Below are 25,007 nucleotides of genomic sequence, written 5' to 3'. Positions count from 1 at the left end.
TTCCATGAAGGCTTTAACCAATGGTACTTTCCGCCACGACACCTTGTTATGGGAGGTGGTGTATGCTGCCAGAGCTGCCAGGTGTACCTTTAGTGAGTTAAAAACCAACCCTGCGTCCAGCAGGTTGAGCATGTATGTGGTAATTGTGAAAGGAGTGCAATCAACTGGGTTGATTTGCTTATTCTGGCACCAGATAACCAATATTTTCCATTTGTCAAATTAGCAGTGATTTGTGTTTGGCTTCCTAGATTCTTTTAGGATGTCCATACATCTTTGTGGTAAATTGAGATGTCCAAACTCTATGACCTCAGGAGCCATGCTGCCAGGTTCATTGAGTTAGGTTGAGGATGCAATTTCTGACCTTGGTGCTGGGACAGTAGGTTGTACCAGCCCGGGAGTTTGATGGGTTCGCACACCGCTAGTCTGCGTAAGTGTGGGAACCACGGTTGTCTCGCCCACATGGGAGCAACTAGGACTAGCGTCATTGACTCTTTGTTCATCTTGTTGACCACCTTCCTGATGAGGAGTTGGTGGAAAAGCATAAGCAAACATCCCTGACCAGTTCATCCACAGGGCGTTCCCCTGGGAGAGGCGGACCACAACCCTGCCGCTAATATAGAGGCAGTGGTAGCTCACACATCTCCAGATGGTAGAGGCAACAGAGGGGGTTGTTGGGACCTGCAGTGACCCTTGTGACAAAACAGCAGTGGACCCAGGCAGCATCTGTCCCACAGAGATTCAAGTGGCTGACCGGAGTCTACTCCTGTCCCCATTGTGGCGGCTGCTGGGCTAGGGCCGCGAGAGGCTAGCCGTGACCTATACTTCTGGTCGGTGTGCCAAGCAGGTGGGGAGGAATCTGACCCAAAACAAGTGGAGTTTGCCCAAGATGCCCCCTAAGCGGGTGAAATCAATGGAAGTGGATGCTAAGAATGACGAAGTAGCTGATGATGAACTAACGACTGCAAGTCCTGGTGACAACAGCATTGCGTGACAGTCAGAGATTTGTGCGGCTGGCTAGTGCCAGCCCTCAGCCCTCGACTCCCAGTTACCAACAGTTAGGCTCTGAAACACCCCCTATGGTCTAAAACAAACTTTGGTGCACGTGAGTGCTACTGAAGGTAGAGATAAAGAAGTAAATGTCAAAACTACATAAAACCAAGAAAACTGCTGCAATCCAGAGCGGTTTACTTTCCAACCAACAGACATAACGAATATCAACCACACAGCTGAAGAAATCATAGGAAAAGTGGGATTGAGCCACTCCAAGCTGTCAACGCAAATCACAGGGGTGACGGGAGAGGGTAGATAATATAGAAGCCAAATTCCACTAACTGAATAGCCGCACTAAAATGATGGGGAAGTGTGTGTGGACAATACAAGTTTTTGTTTTGAGTATTGTTTTGTTTTGAGGAGGATGTCATTGCTAGATCTAAGCATATGCGCTACTTTGTAGATGGTTATTTTCTCCTGTATGAATTTCGCACCTTGGCCGTGGATTGCTCTGTGTGTTATGCAGTGTTTTGAAGGTTTTCACTTTTGACTGGGAGCCAAAGCGGCGTCCTCAACGCTGGTGTGATGTGGTCTCTTCGGGAGAGTTTAAGGAGAGGTCTGTACCACTCAGTCTAATGGTAGTGTAGCAGAGCAGCCAGGCATAGCCTAGGAGGGAGAGAGAGCTGTGGGAAGGTACAAAGAACGTGTAGCATACATATGGTCCGAAGAAACACCTACACACTTAGTTATGTGAATATAATGGTTATATATATATATATATATATATATATGAATGATACATTACTCACCGTAATCATATTTCTGATGCTTGTATCTGCTTAGATTCACATGCTGTGCATAGGCCGACATCTAGTGGAAGCTGCAGAGTATTAGTTTGTTTTTCGAAACTCGAAAATGGGCGTCAACACAGGGCGTGCCAGTAATACTATCCCTAGTGTGACGTCCACTGTACCCATGATCCCTCACGTGTCTAGGACCCTCAGATTGTAGTTTTTCTGACATGAGGTAGCATGAGGAGTAGCGTGAGTACAGATAATCCAAGCAGATAGATAGATAAGACTACAAGCATCCATGTGCCTTCTCTCAGAGGGGAGGAAGGGTGGGTCGCATGTGAATCTAAGCAGATACAAGCATCAGAAATACGATTACGGTGAGTAATGTATCCCTTCTGAGGCTTGTGGAATCTGCTTAGATTACATGCTGTGCATAGATTAGCGAGCAGTGTTAGAAGAAAGAGGTAGGATGTGAGAAGGGTCATGAGCAAATAAATGTCTTAGAACCTCTTGTCCCACTTGAGTATCTGTCTTGGAATGGGTGTCAATGCAGTAGCGCTGAGTAAAAGTGTGAATAGAGCTCCAAGTAGCTGCTTTGCAAATGGTATCAAGGGGTATATTTTCAATGAATGCCAGAGTGGCCCCAATGCCTCTTGTAGAGTGGGCTCTTGGCGGGAAAGGCAACGTTTTTTCAGAAAGGGAGTCACACAGCTGGATACATTTAACAATCCACTTAGAGATGGCACCTTTAGAGATGCGATCTCCCTCTTTGCCTGTAGCTACGGAGACAAACAGTAGGTCTGTTTTCCTTAGCGGTCTGGTTTTGTTTACATAGTATAGGACCGCCCTACGCACATCTAGGGTGTGTAGTTTCATCTCAGCCGAGCTTTGTGGGTCTTGGAAGAAAGCCGGCAGCTCGATGGACTGGTTCACGTGGAATTTAGAAATAAACTTCGGTGAGAACCTAGGGTGTGTCCGTAAAACCAGTTTATCTTTATGAACCGTAAAGAAAGGATCCTGCACTGACAGAGCCTGAATTTCACTGACCCTTCTTAAAGATGTAATAGCTACTAAGAAGGCAGACTTATAAGTCAGGTGTTTGAGACTGCTCTTATGCATGGGCTCGAATGGGGGGCCCATGAGTTTCGATAGCACCACGTTAAGGTCTCAAGCTGGTGGTGGGTTTGAAATTGGAGGGTGAAGTCTCTTTACTCCTTCCATGAAGGCTTTAACCAATGGTACTTTCCGCCACAACACCTTGTTATGGGAGGTGGTGTATGCTGCCAGGTGTACCTTTAGTGAGTTAAAAACCAACCCTGCGTCCAGCAGGTTGAGCATGTATGTGGTAATTGTGAAAGGAGTGCAATCAACTGGTTGATCTGCTTATTCTGGCACCAGATAACCAATATTTTCCATTTGTCAAAGTAGCAGTGCCTCGTGTTTGGCTTCCTAGATTCTTTTAGGATGTCCATACATCTTTGTGGTAAATTGAGATGTCCAAACTCTATGACCTCAGGAGCCATGCTGCCAGGTTCATTGAGTTAGGTTGAGGATGCAATTTCTGACCTTGGTGCTGGGACAGTAGGTTGTACCAGCCCGGGAGTTTGATGGGTTCGCACACCGCTAGTCTGCGTAAGTGTGGGAACCACGGTTGTCTCGCCCACATGGGAGCAACTAGGACTAGCGTCATTGACTCTTTGTTCATCTTGTTGACCACCTTCCTGATGAGGAGTTGGTGGAAAAGCATAAGCAAACATCCCTGACCAGTTCATCCACAGGGCGTTCCCCTGGGAGTCTGGTTGGGGGAACCTGGATGCGAATCCTGGGCACTGTCTGTTTTCGCTTGTGGCGAATATGTCTACAGTGGGGAAACCCCACTGAGAGAAGATATCTTCTATGATTTCTCTGGGTACACACCATTCGTGTTCCTCTGGGAGGGGATCTCTGCTCAAAGCGTCCGCCAGAGAATTGAGATCCCCTGGAACATGTTGAGATGAGTGCCCATATCCAGATTTTCTGGGCAAGCTTGGACAGATTTGGCGAACGAGTCCTTCCTTGCTTGTTCAGGTAAAACATTGCTGTAGTGCTGTCCGTCAGGATCTGCACTGACAGGTTCAACAGGTAGGGCTTGAAAGCTTGAAGCGCTCTTAATACTGCCAGAAGCTCTAGCAGGTTGATATGATTCTTGGCCACTGAGTGAGACCAGAGACCCTGAGCTGTGTGGTAGAGATGGTGTGCTCCCCAAACTGTCAGGCATGCGTCCGTTGTGACTACTGTCTGTATCTCGGGATCGTAAAAGGGTTTCCCCTTGGACAGATTTTCTCTTGTCCACCAGTGACCACTTGCCTGAGACCACTGTTTCGCAAACCATTCTTGCATGGGATGCATGCGTAGGCGCGCGTGGGGGACCAGGTAAATACATGACTCCATCATGCCCAGCAAACGCATTGCTTTGCATACCGTTATCTGGCGACCGGCCTGATATTGCGGAATTTGCAGCAGTATATTCCGAATTCTTTCCTCTGATGGAAAGGCCAACCCCTCTTGTGTGTTTAGGACAGCTCTTAGGAACTGTTTGGAGGTGCTTGGCACCAGACTTGACTTTTTCTCGTTTATGGAGAAACCTAATTCGAAGAGGAGGTCGATCGTTCTTTGAATGTTTGTTCTGCAAATTACTGGGGTCTCCCCCGTGATGAGCCAGTCGTCCAGGTAAGGGTACACTTTTTTTTTTTTTTATATACTTTCTTTTAACCTAAAAGGTTTTTAAAAGGTTTTGTGCTCGGACTCTTCGTTTCTGGGTTTTTACAGTTTGCAGTTTACTCTACACGTCTTCTTTGGTTGTAGTCGTGAGTATTGTGTCCAAGATTTTGGCGGTTGCAGTAACCCATGTAGTACGCCCGCCTCCGATTAGCCTGGCCCACCAGATCTCTTCATCAAAGATATGAGCCGCTGCCAGCGTCGTCTTCAGGTAAGAATTTCTTATAGACTCTACGCCTGGACAAGTTAGGAGTAAGTGTCTTGTGGTTTCTGTCACCACTGGGTCTGTGCAGAATCTGCATTTGTTTGTTGTTGCTAGACCTCTTATCTTGAGAATTTCATTAGTATGAAGTAAATTGAGACGAGCTCTTAGAAAAGTGTTCCTCAATTTACGATCAGGGTATCTTTTCACAAAGGGTTGGAGTTCATGTAGTTTGATGGTCATGAGTGGTAAATCGGCCACCAGTTTGTAAGAACCTGCTTGCTCCAAGGTGTTGACCCAGTCAAGCTCGTTTAATTTCTTTTGAATTTTCATTGGGTTTTCCACCAGGTCTTTTTTTGAGCAATTAATTTCATCCAGTTTTGCTTCTTGATCCTTGTACCACTGGGTCAGGACGGCGGAGTAACCACTTTCAGCTTCTGCATCTATCGCTTCTAGTAGTTTCGAGCGTTTTTCAAGGAGTAATTTTCTGAAAAGCATCATGGTGTTCCTTTCTACTACTGCTGTCAACGAAAGCTGGCTCATTTCGCGTCTTATCAATACCAGAGGAGTAGAACTCGGTAGGTTTAAGACTTCTCTCCAATATTGGCTTTCCAACATGGGCCAGATTTTTTTTGGGAGGCCAGGCATAGCTTCAACTCCATACACAAGTGTGGGTGTGACCTTCATTTTGTAGAATTCTATAACTGGTATAAGAGAAAAACGCCCTAATTTCTTATCTATTGCTTTTGCTTGAGATATTAAACTCTTTGTTTTCCTCAAAAGATGTTTTTGCATGGCGTTTTCCTTTGGCGTGTTATCCACCATGATACCCAGGTACTTGAATTCTGTCACCTTCTCGATGGATTCTCCTTCCAAAGTCCATGTGAAAAGATCACTTTTTGTTTTTCCTTTGCCAAAGAACAGAATCTTAGTCTTTGGCTTATTTATCTCCAAGCCATTTGCGGCGATATATGCAGCAAGGTTTGTCAGTTGTCTTTGCAGCCCTATTGCTGTCTGGTCTGCTATTATGATATCGTCCGCATATAAGATTCTTGAGATTTTCGTGTTTCCAATTTGTGGAGGGAAGGAACGAACCGTGAGCGCCGCTTCTTTATAGTCCCCTATAAAGGTCAAGAAGAGCGCCGGGGCCAACGGGCATCCTTGTTTGACTCCTCGGTTTGTAGGGATCTCATCAGAGAGTTTTCCTTGGTGGTCAAGCCTCACTTGGATTCTAGTGGCTGTGTGGAGGGCTATGAGTGGTTGTAGTATGCTTTCTGGACACTTCCAGGTCCTTAGCTTTTCCCAAAGCCTTGATCTATTTACCTGGTCGAACGCTTGGCTAAGATCGACGAAAGCCATGTAAGTTCGTGGGCCTCCGGCAAGCGACTTACTTTTTAAGATGTTAACCGTGAGAATGTTGATGGTTGTTCCTACGTTCTTTTTGAACCCAGATTGAAACGGGTCGTTGCAAGGCGCGTTCTCGGCCCATTTTTGGAAGTGTTTAAGGAGTAGAGATCCATAGACCTTGCCGATCACATTTAGCAAAGCGATGGGTCGAAAATTTCTGGGATCGTCTCTCACCCCCTTCTTGAAGATAGGGACGATCACTGCATTAGTCCAGGATTTTGGTAGGGCTTTCACTGTGGTCACTCTTCGAATGACTGCACTTATAAACTTTGACCAGACCTCCGGATGTTCTTTTAGGTGCACGTTGGTCAGGCCGTCCGGCCCAGGCGCTCTTGAGTTTTTCAACTTTTTCAAGATGTATAGGATATCTTCTTCATCATGGAGCTCCACCCACAAAGATTGATTTTGTTCCTGGATAATGATGTTGTTTGCAGCGACGTCAAAGAAGAGATTTTCAAAATGGGTTTTCCACTTTGTTTCCGAGATGCCATTGATCAGGGCATATGAGTTGATTTGATCAGTCGCGTTTATCAGAGCCCAGAAATCTCGAGGGTTTTTGGAGGACACGCACCGTAGCATGTCTTCTGAGTCCTTTTGATACATGATATGTCGGCGCTCTATCAGCCAGGACTTGTAGGCCTTTAATTCACAAGTCCAATCTTGTTTATCAGTATTTGAACCGGATTTCGTGTATCTTCTCTTTAGCTTTCTGAGTTTGCGTCTTCTGATGACCAAAGTTTGGTCATACGTGTGTGTTGACTTGTTTGTTGATGTGCTGTTTTTAATTTTTGGTTTCATGAAGACGTTTAGCAGGTCACTATAGTCCGGTTGTGCAAAGGCACCTTCCAACGGGTCTCGCTTTATGTAATTAGTTGTTAAGCAGATGACGTTTTTTTGACTCAGAGCGAGACGATTTCCTTTAGGATTCGTTTTGAGCTTTGGAGCGCACATTGTTTTTTCGGTTAAAGTGACTGGCCAAGTTAGGCATAGCAGATTGTGATCACTCGCCTTAGTTTTTTGAATGTCAAAGGATGCGATGATAGGCAGGAGTGTGGAGGAAGCGTAGATGTAATCAATTGTGGCCGTAACGTTTCTACCTTCCCATGTTGGGGGCAGGTTTATCGTGTGAAATGACGTGGCCACGTTTTCAAGATTTTTTAATTTCATCAAAGCTGTCCATTTTTCACCTCTCAGTTCAGCCTTTGTTCTCGCCTTGCCTGAAAGTTTCTTAGCACATACAGCGTTTAAATCTCCGCAGATAAGCAGATGGACCTCAGAGTGTTCAATGTAAGCCTTATCGATTTCTTTTTCTACTGAGTCCAGAAAGTCTTTATCCGAAATGGCATCCGGATTCCAGTACAGGTTTATGATAGTCAGGGATGTTATCACTGATTTGGCCGTTATAATGTTCCAGTAATTCCATTTTATCTGTACTGAGATCATGAGTAATGATGACGTTAGGATGTTTAGTAGTTCCATTCCTTTTCCATTTCTGATTGCGATTAACAACCCCGAGTAGGGTCTCCCCTTTGGTCCCTTTTTTGCTGTTTCAAAGGCTATGTCATATCCGTCTAGGGTGGGTTTTGTAGTTAGCCAAGTCTCCTGTAGACACAGGATATCGAAGGAAGGCAATTCAACATTGCTCTGTGCTGTAAGGTGCTTAAATCCACGGGTGTTCCACGAGCCTAGTTTGGCTCGTTTGATGTTTGTTCCTCGTATTGAGTCGTCGTAGAGCTTTGTGGAAACTAGTTGCTATTTCTTTTGTGTGGTCAGGGCTTTGGGAAGCCAGGCCCAGAGGTTTTGCAAAGGATTTGGTTTTTCTTTGTCTTTTCCGTCTTTTTGCGATGTTTCCACGATCTGCGTACATGTTCTTTTAATTTGAATCGGTGGACCTCTTGGATTTCTTTCATATTTTGTTATTGACTCATTCAATCTTCCTTTATCGGATGTTTTAGGTGTTCGAGATGTTTCCGGTTTTCTTGCGGCTTCTGGCCGAGGACTTCTCTTTTCCACACTAAATGTCTTCTCTGTGTCCAGCGATAGGGGTTTTATGTTGTTTTTCTGCCCCAGTACTTGTTTTTGCATCTTCTTTTCACAGGATCTAGAGACTTTAGAGGAGTCTGTTCTTATCCTTGAGTTACGGTAGGAGGAGATGGCTTTCCAGCGTTCAGGATTGTGTGCAGCTCTGGCTGATTCGGTTTCGATTAGGTCATATCCTAATTTCATTAACTGTTTTAAGGATTCACGTAGTTTCTGTTTCACTGATGTTGATGAGATGAATAAGTATGCAGTTGCTTGACGACCTTCGTGTATTGGTTCCACTAGTAACAAGTCTCTTGATTCCACCGATCTCAATTTAGGGATACTATGGAGCAGCTCCATTACCGTTCTTCTGTTGAGGATTACATACTCTCAACAGTTTCCAATTTGTTCCAATTTAAAGGCGGGAGCACCCCTCCTCGCATCAGGTTTTGATTTGGACGTGATCCCACTGTCCTCCTGGTCTCTTTCCTTTCTGTTTGGTCTTACATGTTCTTGACTGTATTCCCGTCTATCCTTTTTCCTATATCCGTCATTTGTTTGCTTACTTTTTCCCATTTCCTTATGCACGGAATTTGTCCCGATGCCACTATCTGGTTTTGACACTTTAATGAGGCTTGACTGTTGCAATCCTTGATTTATGTTTTTTTCGTCCTTATCAGGCGATCTGTCCAGGCCCCAGTTTGCCTTACGAGTCAGCTTCTTACAACGATCTTCTAATGAGACGAAAGAGTAGTCTCCTATATCTTTTAGGACTTGATCCGAGATTACTATTGGTTGGTGTTCCCGTGGTGTTTCTCTTATCGTTTGACACTCCACAAGATCAGATGCAGGTTTTTCACAAAGGTGGTTTAAATTTTTGAGGACCTCTTCCATCAGAAGGTCTTCTGTAGATTTAGAGGTGTTTGAAGACCCCGACGTCTCTATTAGGTCAATGCACACTGGAGTCTGGGCCACCTGGTTTATTGGCGTTGAACAGTTTAAGTTTGATTCTGAACTTATTCCATCTTTCTGAGGCTTCGTTCTATCATTAAAACTTTTTTCCTCCACCGGTAAGCAGAAAACCAGTTGCCTCACGCTGTTAATAACTGGGGCGTTTGTCGGTCTATAGTCCTTGAAGATAGGAAAATCTTTGTTTATCGTAGATTTTAAAGTTTTTGTTGAAAGAGACTCTTGATCAAGGCCCGTTGTGTGATCTTTTTTCTCATTTAAACTGGTTTGGAAATCCTTCTGTCCCTGGCGAGCCCCAGTAGTGCTTTTTTTTTCAGTGTCGCGCTGCGACAAGTGGAGGTGATTTGCCTTGTTTATCGGAAGCCGAACGTTCGTGTTTAGCGTTTTTTCCGACATTTCAATGGTCTTAAGTTCATTCAATGATAAGAGAGTCTTGCTATGCGCGATATGCAGAGTTTGTGACCCCCTTTCGTTGGTTCCATTTGCGCAAGGTTTTGCGTTTTCCTCTGGCGATGTTGGTCGGTGCTGGACGGTGCAGGCCTTTGTTTTTTCTTTTTCTGCTGCAGTGACATAACCCTCCAAGAACATAAACTTTGCGTGCATAGTTGTCAGTAGGGAGCTGTGGTCCTTTAAGGAATCATTTATGGCCTCGTACAATTTTGTGAAGGGCGCCATGGCCACTGCAACTGCACACATCAGCGTTACCATGTCCGTTTTTTTTTCAGATGTTTCCTCTAGCATCGAATTTTGGCAGGGGCTTCCATCCCTTTCTTTTGCAGGTGTTTTAATTTTCGGTGTATATCTGTCTTCAGCCATTGAGGTATCCACTTCGGGTGTCAAACTTGCAACAATAATGTCGTCATTTGTCACGAGGCTCTCGTTGTTTGTCTCCTCATTATCTTTTTCATTTTGCACTTCATTTGTTATAGGTATGTGTGCTTCAATACTGTCCATCAAAACCTCATTTTCTGGGTTTGCTAAGGGAGTTTCGTCCAATCGATGTTCCGTCCCAGTTTTGTTTGAGAGATCTTGTTCTTCGATTTTATCCGTTTGGTCGGAGGTTGGATTACTTTTAGCCTCTAGGTTAGACCCCCTTACGACTGGAATTGTGCTAGGTGTCTCGAGCAGCAGATCGTCTGAACTGTATACAATTTCCAGCATGTCGCTGTCACTTATTTCACAGATGCTCTCAAATTTTCTCTTACAATGTTTCCCAAAAAATTCCACTAAGTTTTGTGATGAGAAGATGTTGTTTTCTGGATTGCACTTTTTGTCTGTTGTCTTCAAGGATCGCTTTATGGTCCGTTTTGCTCTCCGTTTATCAGTGTTGTTCTCGTCAGCTCCTTTAAACCTTCGTAACCGGGCTGGTTTTGCAGTTTTACTGGTGTCCGCTGGTAAGTTTTTTTCCATATTGTTTTGGGCTCTTTTCAGTTTTTTGGGGAGTGGACCGTCTTCTATTTGGACTATCGATGGTCTTGAAGACGGCTGTTGGCTCGAGTCATCCCTGGCTTTGTTTTGGCATTTTTCGTTTGGGCAAGGTGTTTCGCCAGATATGTCGAGAGGCAGGAGGCGGATTTCCACTTCCACCTCCACCGGTATGTTTCTTGTTTTGTCCCCAAAGTCAAAAGCCTCATCCAAGTCCCTTGACAATTTACGAGCTTCACAAACCCCACGAGGCTTACCCCTTGGGAAGCCCTCCTGGGCGTCCACCCCTGGGGATTCAGCAGCACTCTCCAACATCTTTGGCCCATGGGTCTCCACCAGAGGGCGTACAGCTACCTCTCGATCCCAAGCAGTCGCTTGGCTCTCGCCTTTTCTCGCTTGCTCCTGCACATCAGCCCCTCCCATCTCCCCCGGAGCCGATACCGACCATCCTCCGATGGGCGGCAAAGGATCCGCGGTCGACCGGGGGCCGCTCTGCGTATGAGAGGCGATATCCGCGCCATTTCCCACCGGCGAGTCGATGTCTCTCGTGCGTGAAGAGCGCTCCTCGCCCTTTGACGCCCCTGCCGCTTCACTCAGCCGTCCAGAAGCCTGCACGTCGGAAGGGTCATAGATATCTTCTAGTACAGGCAAGTTGTAATGTCTGTGCTCCGTCTGACGATGTGCGGCCAGTGTGACCAGGATTGTCTCGCCCCTTAAATCCTCGCCTCTACCACTAATAGTATTTATCTGGGTGTCCTGGGCGGGTGGGGGCATAATCTCTGGCATCGGCACCTGTTCCTTGACCCAAATAGTTTTCGGACACGAGCCTCCCAGGCTCCCGGTGCCTACAGTTTGGTCATCATGGTCAAGGTCAAGTGTTTCCTCAGAGGTGCATTTCTTTGCCAGTATTTCCTTGGTGTTAGTCGAGCTTGTGTGTTTTGTATGAATTTTCACTTTCCCAGTACTCAGTGGCAGAAGTTTACCCACCTCAGCTCGAGTACAGGAACGGGAGCTCCGTTGGTGCAAGTCTTTGCCACACACAAGCGGCTGGAGCATGGGGGACAGGGTGACGTCCACAGCGTCCACGACGTCCATGACTGCCCAAGACTGCTACTCTGCCGCTACTCCGCGGCCGCTCCGCGGAGTCAAGAGGTTTTTGACTGGTCTGGTCCGGTTTGCACTGTAGACACTGTAAACAGACTGGAAAGAAGAGAGCAGCCTTCAGTCACTGCCCAAGACTGCTACTCTGCCGCTACTCCGCGGCCGCTCCGCGGAGTCAAGAGGTTTTTGACTGGTCTGGTCCGGTTTGCACTGTAGACACTGTAAACAGACTGGAAAGAAGAGAGCAGCCTTCAGTCACTGCCCAAGACTGCTACTCTGCCGCTACTCCGCGGCCGCTCCGCGGAGTCAAGAGGTTTTTGACTGGTCTGGTCCGGTTTGCACTGTAGACACTGTAAACAGACTGGAAAGAAGAGAGCAGCCTTCAGTCACTGCCCAAGACTGCTACTCTGCCGCTACTCCGCGGCCGCTCCGCGGAGTCAAGAGGTTTTTGACTGGTCTGGTCCGGTTTGCACTGTAGACACTGTAAACAGACTGGAAAGAAGAGAGCAGCCTTCAGTCACTGCCCAAGACTGCTACTCTGCCGCTACTCCGCGGCCGCTCCACGGAGTCAAGAGGTTTTTGACTGGTCTGGTCCGGTTTGCACTGTAGACACTGTAAACAGACTGGAAAGAAGAGAGCAGCCTTCAGTCACTGCCCAAGACTGCTACTCTGCCGCTACTCCGCGGCCGCTCCGCGGAGTCAAGAGGTTTTTGACTGGTCTGGTCCGGTTTGCACTGTAGACACTGTAAACAGACTGGAAAGAAGAGAGCAGCCTTCAGTCACTGCCCAAGACTGCTACTCTGCTGCTACTCCGCCACTGGGATTGCCTCCCTGCGAAGGTGTGCTGCCGCCACCACCAGTACCTTGGTGAATATCCTTGGAGCCGAGGCTATCCCGAAGGGCAGTACCTTGAACTGGTAGTGCTGACTGTCCACCTTGAAGCGCAAGTACCTTCTGTGCGCTGGGAACATGGAAATATGAAAATAGGCATCTTTCATGTCCAATGTTGCCATGTAATCCCCCTTTTTTAGGAGGGGGATTACCTCTTGGAGATTAGTTATGCAAAATTTTTGGGGCTTGGCATACTTGTTTGCAGGCCGTAAGTCCAATACTGGGCGCATTGTTAAATCCTTTTTTTGGCACAAGGCAGTAAGTTGAATAAATACCCTTGTTTACCTGATGTCCCGGGACGAGTTCTATCGCGTCCTATGCTAGAAGATTGGCAATCTCTTCGTGGAGGATCTTCTGGTGGTCTAATGAATGTACTTTTTGCCGTGGAGGGTGGTTTCGGGGACGCTCTAACAGTTCTATGCAGTATCCTGCGGACACTGTGGACAGCACCCATCTGTCTGATGTGATCCCTTCCCAAGCTTGGGTGAAGTTGGAAATGCGTCCCTCTACTGGGGATACGTGAGAAGGGACCCTGATCAGAATGTTACTGTTTTGGGGGAGGCGTGCCGCCGCCTCTATTGGGGCTGCCTCTACCCTTACCACGTCCTCTTTTGTTACCCCTGCCATAACCCTGGGTAGAATGCTGGTTGCTGTTGTTCCATGGTGTACCCTGCCCCTGGGAATAGTTGGAGCCTCTTTGAGAATTTTGGCCGCGTGGGTGACGAAAATTGCCATTCCCCCCTTTGATTTGGGGGTTTGTTGGTTAATTGGCCCAGGGATTTAAGAGTCTCGTACTCATCCTTGGCATTTTTTAGCGCGTCCTCTACCGCCTTGCCAAACAGTAGATCACGCTCCACCGGTTTGTCTATCAAAGATGCTTGGGTCTCGGGTTTGAACCCAGATTGCCTTAACCAAGCATGTCTTTTGATAACAGTGCTCTCTACTGTCAATCTGCCGGCGTTACCGCGGCATCAAAGGTTGGTTTTAGGATGCAACCGGACACGGCTCTTCCCTCCGACGCAACCCGTGCCAACTGGCCTTTTAAGGGTTCCGCGTCGGAGTCGATGAGTGCCGCGACTTCTTGGTGGCAGTTGTAACTCGCCAGTAGGGTGGTGGAGTTGGCAATCCTTGCCTGGTAGGCGGAAGTGGAGGCTACTTTCCTACCCAAACCATAAATCTTCTTGCTCTCCTTGTCGGGAGGAGCTTCAGACGATGATAGGGGCGTTCCCGCCCTCTTTCGGGTGTTTGTCACTACCAGGGAGTCCGGTCTCAGATGCCCCCTTATGTACAGCAGGTCTGACTGGGCTGCCCTGAATAGTTTCTCGATCCTGGGGTTTGCCGCCCTGGTGAGGTTATGATTTACAAGGGAAGGGTCTATTCTCCTTTATATGGATTTGCGGATAGGGATGGCCTGGGCAACAGGTCTCCTTTCTCCCACTAATTCCTCGGCAAAATCCCTCTCTTCCTGTGCTCCCGGGGTATCAATGTGGAAGTGTTCTGCTGCTCTGGACAAAACCTCATTTAAGAGAGGTTGGTTGTAGACAGGGGAGTCGGTAACCGGGGGTTCTTTGTCTACTGGGGAATCTACCCTGTAAGTTTCTGGGTCATCCTCGTCCTCCTCTTGGTCCTCGTCATCCCCATAGTAGTCCATCCCAGTTTGATCTAAAAACGTGCCCAAATCTGGATCCTGCATCAAAAGTGGATCCTTATTATATTGAGAATAAGGCTGTATACAGAAGGGGTCCGAAGACCGACTTTGTGTTGGTACTTTAACCAGGGATTTCTTACTTGGGGGTTGCGGGTCCCTAGACCCTGAGGCTGTAGCCCCGTCAGGGGTATAGGAGGGGAAGTGCTCAGGATTCTTGGCATAGAAAACTGCCAGGGATGACATACTAGACATAACTCTGTCTATATCTTCACTAGACCATTCCTTAGAGCTGGCGATTACCCTTTCTTGGGAGGGTTTCCCTGTTCCATCCCGACTGGACCTATGGCCTTGTGCAGGTGTCTTAGGTAAATTGACAGAAGACTGTGACTTGTCTGTCTGTTTCTGTGGCGTAGAAGAAGGTGGAGACTGCTTCTTTTGTTGTTTAGCCCCCTCCCTGTACGTGGAAGAGTGTTTCCCCGGTGTTTTCACTACTTCTGGCATCGAGATTCGGGGGTAGTGTCCCTATCTCTAGACTGTGGAGGTCGGGACTCGGGAGCAGTCGCCACGTGGTCTACTAACGCTGACTCCTGGAGTGCGGCCTGGGGATAGAGGTCGGTTTCGTCTTCCGACGATCAAACCTCTGTTACCTTAGGGAGCGAGGCACTCATGGCAACAGTGGATGGCTGCCTGGAGTCATGCAGCGATCTTGATTGAGAACGCCCAGAGGACACCAATTCGGTGGACCGTTCTCTGTGTGCCTCTTTCCGAGAACTCGACGTGCACGTCGAGTCTCGGTTGGACTTTGCGTGCTTGGTGGAAGTGCTGTGGGTAGCGCTCGTGTCGCCGGGGGTTTTCCCATAGCTGCCCTGCCGGACAACCTTCCGAGGTCGGGACTTGCGCTTGGCTGTCTCTCGACGCCACGTTGCCCTCGCTGCCATCACTGAAGGCGCCCTCGGCTGCCATGGCGGGCCCAATGTTTGGTCGAACGGTCCTTTAGGGTCTTCGGTTTAAACCGACTGCACGCTCTGCAGTTCGCCTCGGGGTGGTCCCTCGGCAAGCAGAGGTTACACGTGGCGTGTCTGTCAACCCAAGGGTACTTGCTGTTGCACTTGGGGCAAAATTGGAAAGGGGTACCTTCCATACGCACCCTGTGGCAGCAAGCTAACACACACCCATTCAAACACACACACATGCACACGCACACACCCCCCCCCCTCCACCATCAAATGAAAATAAGGCAGTCCTAGTGCCGTTGTGTGAAATAAAAAGGGCCTATACTAAGAAACCCATTGCCAAACCTTACAACTAATACCAAAAGGGTGTGGGATAGTTTTCAAGAAAAGAAAGAAGTGTTCACAAATAATAGGTCAGGATGTGGTAGCCTGGGTCTTCCTTCCCCACGGTTTGGGCACGGGGTAAGGTGGGATCTTGGAGCACAGCACAGTCTCAAGCTCTCTCAGCACGAGACGACAGTTCTGTCTCAGCTTATCCGGAGTCTCAATGGCCAAGTCTCTTTCTCCTAGAAAGTCTCTTGCCTTCGAGGGTCAAAAATTCAACAAAATAAGTTCAGTTCCAAATGCACGTTGGGTGATACTTTCACCCCTGCGTCCCCCTCTTCTGGGCGCATACCCTTCTCAGATCTCAGCCTCCCTCCACGGGGGTCATTATGGCTCTAGATTAGGGTGATAATGGCTCACCCTTGGGTCCCCCATCTTCTGGGTGCTGACCCTAGCTCCTGGTTTTGTTGGGTGATAGCTTTTCCACCCCTTGGATGTTCCTCTTCAGGGCCATCGATGGCCAAGTCTCGTTTCTCTTAAAAGTCTCTTGCCTTTGAGGGCCTGATGTATTCAAATAACATAACAAAAGTTCCTTCAACAAAATTAAAGTTTGGTTCCTGGTTTTACTTAGGGTGAGGATTCCCCACCCCTGGGTCCCCCTCTTTACTTTCAGCCTCCCTCCACCGGGTTCACTATGGCTTTTTCTCCAGTCACAAATCTTAATGTCTTTTAAACAGTTTCAGTAGACAACCCTCGGCCGGGTTCACTTTTGTCAAGTTCACATTCACATTTGCTTTCAATGTTTGCAGGGTTCGCTTACCTTGTTGTCTCTAAAGTTCATAGGTCAAAGGCTTTCCACTGTACAGGGATTTTGCTTGACCTCCTGTATGACCACCTTGACCTATCTTGGCAGCTCTCCTATGGCCTTCTGCTATCCGTAGTTTCACTCAGACGGGGATCAACCAGAGTTGCTCCTGTAGCAACACCCACGTGGGGCCGGTCCCCTTCTGCAGCTGGTCCCCCGTTTCAATTGTACAGTTATTTGAATTTCTTTTACTCTGCCAATTTGCGACTGTCATTCACCACGGCCCCCCTTATCAAATCCCCCTTCGACTCACCGGCTGTGATGAACCGCTTGGCCTTCCTCTTAACTGGAGTCAAGGCCGGTACCATGGAAGCAGGAGTCTCCCTCGCTCCGGCTTATCGGCGTTGACACACTTGGTGTACCTTTGACATCTGCTGCAGGGTGCATGGGCTATTGTCCTCTGTCTCACGATTCCTTTTGCTGAGGTTTCACTGGGTTTTGTTGAGAAGGGGAAGGTCATGTCCCCTCCTAGTCGGCCTCTCTCCTCCTCTTGAACTGCCGGGTCTGGATAGCTGTCTTGTCGTGCAGGCTGCCTTGCTCGTACTGTGCTCTCTTACTCCACTTTTTTATCCCTGTGGGGAAGGTGAAGAGAAAGGGCTGTCAGGTGTGTTTGATTCTCGTCAATTGCCGTGGGACTTGTCAGGTAAACAGCTCTGGTGTTAGTCCGTTGTGCGAAAGTGTTCCTGTTGGCAAAGGGGCTGGGGGGCAGTGTTTTTTAATGTCCTATGGAAGAGGAGGGGAAAAGGTGTTGAATGAAGGGGGATGACCCACTCCCGCACCCCAAGGCCCCCCCATCCAGGTGATCCTACCTCACTAGTCCACCCCCAGAAACTGGATCCAATAGCGATGGCCGTGTCCTGGCCACTTAAAAGACAGATCCCCACGGTTTAGCCAGGGAGACACCTTCAGGTTTCTCACAGTACTATCACAATAAACAAACACAAAATAAAAGCAATGCAATACTTCTGGTATGTAAACAAGAGTGTAAAAAGACTTATAGAATGGCAGTATGCCAGTCAGGATAAGTAAAAACCACTTTGTAGTAAACCTTGTTATACTTTCTAGAATGGCAATAAGCAATTCAAGGGTGAGTAAGAACGTTGTTATACTTTCTAGAATGGTAGAGACAATTCTGAGATAAGTAAGGGTCTTATGCAGTTCTAAGGTGAGTCATTTGAGAAACCAGAAGGTGTCTCGCCCACTAGTACCGGGGATCTGTCATCCAGGTGGCCAGGACACAGCCATTCGCTTTTGGATCCAGTTCCTAGGGGTGGACCAGTGTGGGATGATCACCTGGATGAGGGGTATTCGGGAAGTGGGACACCGGATGTTGAGATGTGGTATCCCCTTCCCTGTAACACCTTTACCCCATCCTACCAGGTGGGATATTTAGGAACTCAACCCCACCCCCCCCTTTTACAACAAGAACACTCTCACAGACAGCCCTCTATGAGAGAAAATTGACTAAAATCCGAGCTGTATACCTGACGTGTCCCAATACAATGGTCAGGCAAGGTCAGGCAATTACTGACCATCACACACACCTGATTTCCATAACACTTTCCCACACGGATAAAAGGCAGAGCACGAGAGCACACTTTGAGCGAGTCAAAACACATGAGGAAACAGCAGTTCCAAGATGGCAGTTTAACACGTGGAGAAAGACGACGAAACATAAGGGGACGGTAAGGAGGGACGTTCCTATGACCTTTTCGACAAGGAACTGGTACGCTTTCTTTTCTACAGGCTTCGTGAAAGTAGGACAAGGAAACCAGGCTGAGGAATCCTGCATTGTGTGTCAGAGGTACCCGGGGCCCTCCCGCATCAATAATCCATGCAGGGAGAATCGCCAGCTGCCGTAGTACTGTCCTTGGCTCCAACAACAAAGCAGTGTCAGTAAAATCAACACAGCTGGTGAGTTGGGAAGACCGATACAAAACCTGTCTGTGTTGAAGCCAAGGTTGCAAGCAGCAACATTGTATGGCGAGCGCTGGAACGAAAATTGTATGAAACCTGTGTGATAACCAACGAGAATAAAGTTAAACTGCTGAGGAGTGAATGAACTTTGAAACCAAGATACAATACCTTTGACAGAGTGGTCCAGCACCGCGTGGATACTCAATCGAAGGTCTCTAAGGTATCCAGCTGAGAGGTGACGAAAGTGAAAGAGTGGCAAAGGATTGTAAATCGAAGTGGTCCTGCGACGGGTCAAGTTAATTCCCACGCACAATCGAAAGTCTTCGATGTTGATACAGTAAAGAAAAGTTCATAAAGTAGATTAAGTCGGTCCGAGCCCAAACGTGGGAGATCGAATTGTGAACATTGTGAAACAAGGGGTCTGAGCCCGAAGGAGGGGGGGATGCATTGTCCGAGCCCAGATGAGGGAGACCAAACTGTGAATATTGTGAGAATTTGTACATGTGAAATCATGAGAAAAGAAACTTTGATACTTTTGTCATGTTACATCAGACCCTCTAAAAAAGAGACTTTGAACGGCAAAGAGACTTTAGCACAGAAGGCCATGATATTGAAGTTTTGAACTGCACTCTCGTGCTAGAGAAGCCAGAGACTGTGCTAAGCTTGAGTGTACCACCTTGTCCCGTGCTGAAAACGTGGGGAAGGGGAAGCCAACGGCTTGAATATCCTGACCTATAATTTCCTGAACACTTTTCTGCTGCATTACATTGTTTCCCACACCATTTGTATTTAGAAGAATTAGCAATAGGTTTATTAGTGTAGGCCCTTTTTTTATTTTGACAAGCCACCACTAGGACTGCGTTCTTATTATTTGATGGTCGTAGCCTGCTCCCATCTTTAGATTTAGTATTAGATAGGTGTTTTTCAAACCCAATTGAAGTTCAATTAACCCCCTTGAACTTGTATCTGTCTTACCGTTGATACCATGCCTTCCTTACAGTAATAAACATTTTACAGAGCTTATGGTTACTTTTCACAATAGTAGGAACTTTGTAATACTTTTCAGAATTACTATGTAATTCTAAGGTTTGTAATAACTTTGTAACACTTTTTAGAATAGGTACAATTCAAAGAGAAGTAAAAACTTTTTCAGATCCTTATGACAGAAACCACACCAACACAAGGTAAGTTACTAGCAATCTTCTCACAGAGCCTAGGCTTCAAGAGTCCTTCCCTATTTAGTTTTGAGTCTCTTTCAGGGTCAGATTGGAGTCCAAAAAGGCGGGCACAAGCTGTGTAAAAGTCAAAGAGTTCCTGTGGAAATCTTCAATAGCAGTTAAGTAATAGTTCTTGTTGGTAAAAGGGTTCAGGGGCTACAGAGAAGGCTCCCTGCATGCGTTCCAGCGTTAGTCCTTGGTGAACATAGATGGATGAATTCCAACTACACGGATTACCCCCCTAGCCACACAGGAGCGACAGACTGACTCTAGGTCAGTATTACCATGAGTCCCACAGTATCCAAGGAGTGATGAAGTAGAAAAAACTGGATGCCTTCACGCGGTAGCAGTTGTGGACCTGGTCTCCTGTTCCTTGATCGTGGTGACGAAGAGGAGGTGCTCTGGATGGAATTTCACTTCAGTGAGAGGGGGCTCCCAGCGAAGGATTCTTTGCGCTCCAAAGCGGATCTGTGGATTTGGGCCTTTCAGAGACACAAGTGAAGAATGGTTCTTGTACGAAAGATTTGCCTCACTTGCTCGGTCCTGTACTCTGGTGAGGGGACTTTTAGAAGCGGAAACCTTCTTCTGGATGTCCAGCGGGGGTCCACCAAAGTTTCGGGAGAGTTGTTCATGGGAAGACGATCACAGCACGTTGTGCTATGGCTAAAATTGCAGGTCGTCTTGGGACTGATTGTGTCCACCAGTCCACAGGAGGAAGTGTCCTCTTCGGAGCTTCCCCGATGATTCGAAAACGGGGTCAGAGCAGCAGCGGTCACTTCAGCAGGCTTTAACGGTTACTGGAAGGGGCGGCAGGCGTCTTTGGTCATCTTCATCTTTGGTTCTTCTGTTCCAGCGGTCAACTTGTTTTCAGCTTCCAGGTCCAGGCCATTTATCCAGGAACCCAGCCAATCTCGACCATTGCTACATTCAGACTTTGTACGGTGGGTTTCCTTTTAGGACTGAGAGTCTCCCATTTGGAAATGGTTCCAGGCAGGAATGGCAGAAGACAAAGGGCTACAGCCACTCTGGAGCCTTGGTGGGCTTCCTGGCGAATACAAAAGTGAAACCAGGACCTCCCCCAACCAGGACGGCGAAGAAGGACTAAGAAGGAACAAGCACACAAGAAATGGTGAAAAAAGAAAGAAGTCACCATTTTGGGTCAGTGGTGAGAAAGGGGATACTATGTAACCCATAAGCACTCCACGTAAGGTGGGGTGTGCCGATCTCACAATAGAAAATGTAAAAGGGATAAAAAGGTATCCCTCTACAGTAGTAGTTCACACAAGAAGAATAAAAGAAAATACAGGGGTTGGGGGGGGGCACAAAGGATACTCAGTAGCACTGCACAAAATATGTAGGAAAACATGACTCCATAAAATAAAGTAATGAACAAGGGTTCCCATAGACAGTAAAAGATGAGTGAGTGGGGAAAAGGGACTCACTCAGATCACAAAATCCACGAGTGCAGCAGAAAGTGCTGCAGGTCTCACAGGTGAAGGAGATTTGGCATAGAAGTGAAAAATCTACCTAACACCATGTAGCTTGTCAACCATATGGGAAGCTGAATCAGAAATGGTGCTTTAAAAATGTCAATCTGTATAATTTTTGTTCAATTCAAGCAACTTGTTTTTTCTGCTATGAAAACATCTTGAAAGAGTAAGAAGGTGTGCATATTTGATCTTTGTATCCCCTTTTTCTTAGTAGTAGAGGGCGCTTGAGGTTGGATCAAACTTATAGATGTCTCTAAATACAGCTTACATCACATACATTTCTTGTCTTGCGTCTCAATAAATACATTTCTTCTATATTCACGTATTGTGTGTCTAGATCAAGAGCTCAAAGTGATTAGCCAATACAGCGACCTGAATGTACTAAAGGATGGCCGATGCAGAGTTTGGATGGGCTATGGGTAGATCAATGGGCTAATTTTGAATGTGGTGGAGGGTGGGCATCTTACAGAACCTAGACGTGACACAGAGGCAGCCAATTTACTGATAGGAGGATGGCCAAGGGACTCAGCTCCGATGCATCTCCAAAATGGCAATACCTGGAAGGTGTCGCACTTCGGAGCGACCAAAGTTCAGAACCTAGTAGAACGTGACACAAGTACCCATGAACTACTCACAATCCTCAATTACTTAGCTTACTCACCTTACAACACAAACTATATACAACATATCTCTAACGCTACAAAACACTAGATCATTACGAACTACAAAGAACGACGAACATCACTTAACGAAACTAAAACACAAACTACACACACGCCCACACCAACCACAAGTTAACTACCATCCAAAGACCACAAACCAGCACACAGTGACCGTTTTCTCCAAACGGAAGCAACCAACAGCACAACAAAGCCCTTGCGCTTTTCCCTCTATATCCCACTAACATTACACCTCCCCCAACCATCTTTCCGTTTCAGATCCGCCAAAGTGCCAAGAGACCAGGCAAGTGGCAGCAGTGTGTGGTACAAGACCAGTTAACATAACTTATACTGGAAGTTGGAGTTCTGTATTGCCAAGTAGAGGGTCTTATAAAGTCCTTTGGGTGGACTTTAGAAAAAAGTCCATAACACATAGGATTTTTACAAACACATGCATTCTCAAGAGCTCTTAATGCAAAAATATTGTTTGCCCAGCTGCAAACAAATGTTACAGGTAAGTACATTGTTTCTTTCTCTTATGATAGCGTACAGACCTTGGTTTGTAAGCGAAATCTTCAGGAGGATTCATCCAGAGATCTTACCTGCAGTTGCTCGTGTGTTTCCTGGGAAAGGACCAGCATGTACACCACAATGTGGTGTCTTGTGGGCAAGCCTCGGCTCAGCAGGGGAGGGAACACAGACTTAAAAAAAGGAAATAAAATAACACATTAGAGCCAAATAATATAACATTTTCCTTGGATTTACTCCCAAAACAAGCATCAGACCTTTCAAGTACTAATACAAAATTCTCCATCAATTTAGATTACCACCATATCAAGCATCAGAGGTCCCTGAACTAAGCATCACATTCAATCCGAAAATATCCTCTATTCTGCATATGAAATATGGGTTACCTGTCAGTATTCAGACTGCCCAGAATATAGACCAATATAGGCATCAGATTGTTTCCAAAACATTTAACAAATTACCTTCAAAATTAGCATTGGTTTGAATTAAAAATGGCACTTGACTATCACCAAATAATCAATGAACCAGCTCTAGAACGCACATCAGGATATTGCTTAAAATAAGCATCACTATCTACAATCGTTTTTACATTGTTCCAAAAATAAGAGGTAGATTCCTTCCCAATAAGTCATATCTGCAAATTAAGCATCATAGGAGGTTACCCCAAAAACATTCTCAAATTGCCACCTGACAACACATTTGGCTATCCAGAAAATCTGCATGGCAAGTCAGTCAAAGAACAAATATTTTTCTGAAAAAGGTTGTACTACATTCCCCGAAAGAATGGCTAGCCACAAAGTTTGCTTAAAATGATCATCAAATTAAGAATCAATGCCTTCTCAAAACTCACAATTGAAAGTGTTCCCCAAATAGACCTTAGAGCAACAAAAAAACCAATCTGTTTTTTTAAAATATCAGTCTGTAACCAACGTAAGCACTGAGGATTCCCCCAAATGAACATTAGGTTTGCACATAGAGAATCGTGGGGTTCCACAAAAGAGTAGCCATTGAACTGTTCACACACTACACAAAAGGTCTTCAAGATAAGACCTGCATTGCTCTAAAAACAGACATCGTTTTTTCTTTAAACAGAGCATAAGCTTGGCCACCAATTATCATATTCCTTCCAAATGAAGCACCATATTGTATCTAAATTCCCATAAAATGTTACACACATTGTGAAATCAAGATTGCGACTGGACACCAAAATCTTTCCCTTTGAGTCTTGACTATTTCAAATTTAAGGCATCATTTGGATTGGCAAACATTTAGTTCAACATCTAGTTAACATCTTTGAATCTTAATTGGTGAATCCAAATTATACGATATATTGTGTGTGCATATGTGTATCTATATTTAATTGTTCAGTAAAACAACCTTTGGTTCGAGGGACATTATGGTTGCAGTACAAAAAGCCACACCCACAAGCTTGCCACGTATTGTTCCTGATACTGGGTTGAGAGTACTAGTTGGGCTCAACAACCGTGGTGTATTATAAAATGTCTAAGAGAAATAGACAGATTCCATCAATACACATGCTAGCATAACCCAATAGTTATTCTTCGAATTGGTATATGATTGACCAAGGGTCCTTTCTAAGCACAGAGAGACAAAAGGACAGAAGTTTCTAGCTGTCCCTGCCTCTCATCCAAGATGTCCTTAGTATGCGCTGGTGCACTGCCTGTCTATTAGTGGATATGTTATGCAATAGACTCTTTTATAGCCCAGACCTACACCCGTAATGCCATCATGGTGCTAAGGCAAAGCTGACGCACCAAGCGAAGCTGCTGCATAAAAAAGGAATTAGGACGCAAATAAAAAGGTTTTGATAGCACGCCTAAAAGACAGATGATCATAGATGCTGCACAGAAAGGGATAGAGTTCCACAGGAGAGCCGCAGGAACAGAAAAGGAGTGTCCCCCCACATGGGAGCACTTGACACGAGGCACAGCGATGCACAGAGTGTTGGAAGAGACAAGAGGAGGAGGAGGAGGAACGTAGCGGGTACATTTTTTCTGTAGGTATTAAGGGCCAATTTTGTAGAAGGCGCAGTGAACTATGCACAGTGCCTTGACTTTGACCCGACTGACTCCCTGGAGGGCTGTCCTGACGCACAGTGGGGTGGGCGCAGAGCACTGCGCCTAGGGTTGTGTTTGTGTACTGCGTGGCCAGATTGATTACTTTTTTGTCGACTGGCTGGGGGTTGTGTTTATCACGTGAGCGAGTATCCCCAAGTTGTGTATGCTTGTGTGTGCTACTGTCACCAGGGGTAGTCTCCATAACAGCACCGCTGGCCTGTCTTCCGGAGAGAGGGAGGGACTAAAACTCGAGAATCTACTGATCCCATATCATCTTCTGCACTAAAATCACCCTGTTCTTTGTCAGACTCTCCTGCGCCTGCTGTGGAGACTAGGCTGGCTTCCGCCTGCATGGTGTAGGCCGCTCATCGCTTATTGTGTCAATCTTTTACGGTTTTGGGTTGAAAAAGCTGGCAGGCTGCACAGCGTTTCTCACAATGATCTCTCAGGAGGCAGCGATTGCACACCCAGTGAGTGCCCATCGAAGGATATTTTTTATGGCAGGATGGACAAAATTTAAATGGAGTTTTTTTCCATGACTTAAGAACAGGGAAAATAAACCTAAAGTATAAAGGGAGTGTGTAAATGTAGGCATTCTCTAAGGAGCCTAGGTTAGGCCGAAGCAGACAACAATAGTCAGAACAGTTGTCGACATGCTTCTTTGTCGCAAACGTCACTGAGAAGTCTGTCACAGCATTGATCATCAAAGATGTTGATGAGAAGTTATTAATTTTAACGATAAGAGAATAAAGGCTATAAGCCTCGAACTT

The 25,007-nt window shown here is 46.4% G+C and overlaps 1 protein-coding gene across 3 annotated transcripts in view; it reads right to left on the bottom strand.

The window, feature by feature from the left end:
• NUDT17 (nudix hydrolase 17) overlaps positions 1 to 25,007 on the bottom strand; it is a 556,736-nt gene that overhangs the window by 149,818 nt on the left and 381,911 nt on the right. For all 3 annotated transcript variants that reach the window (XM_069652793.1, XM_069652794.1, XM_069652795.1), the window contains one exon: positions 22,234 to 22,332. In XM_069652793.1, coding sequence (XP_069508894.1) covers positions 22,234 to 22,332 — 99 coding nt within the window. The remainder of the gene's footprint in view (positions 1 to 22,233; positions 22,333 to 25,007) is intronic.

Source organism: Ambystoma mexicanum, chromosome 1p (assembly GCF_040938575.1).
Source record: "Ambystoma mexicanum isolate Mex_15411 chromosome 1p, UKY_AmexF1_1, whole genome shotgun sequence".
Lineage (NCBI taxonomy): Eukaryota > Metazoa > Chordata > Amphibia > Caudata > Ambystomatidae > Ambystoma > Ambystoma mexicanum.
This window is presented reverse-complemented; position numbering and strand designations above follow the sequence as displayed.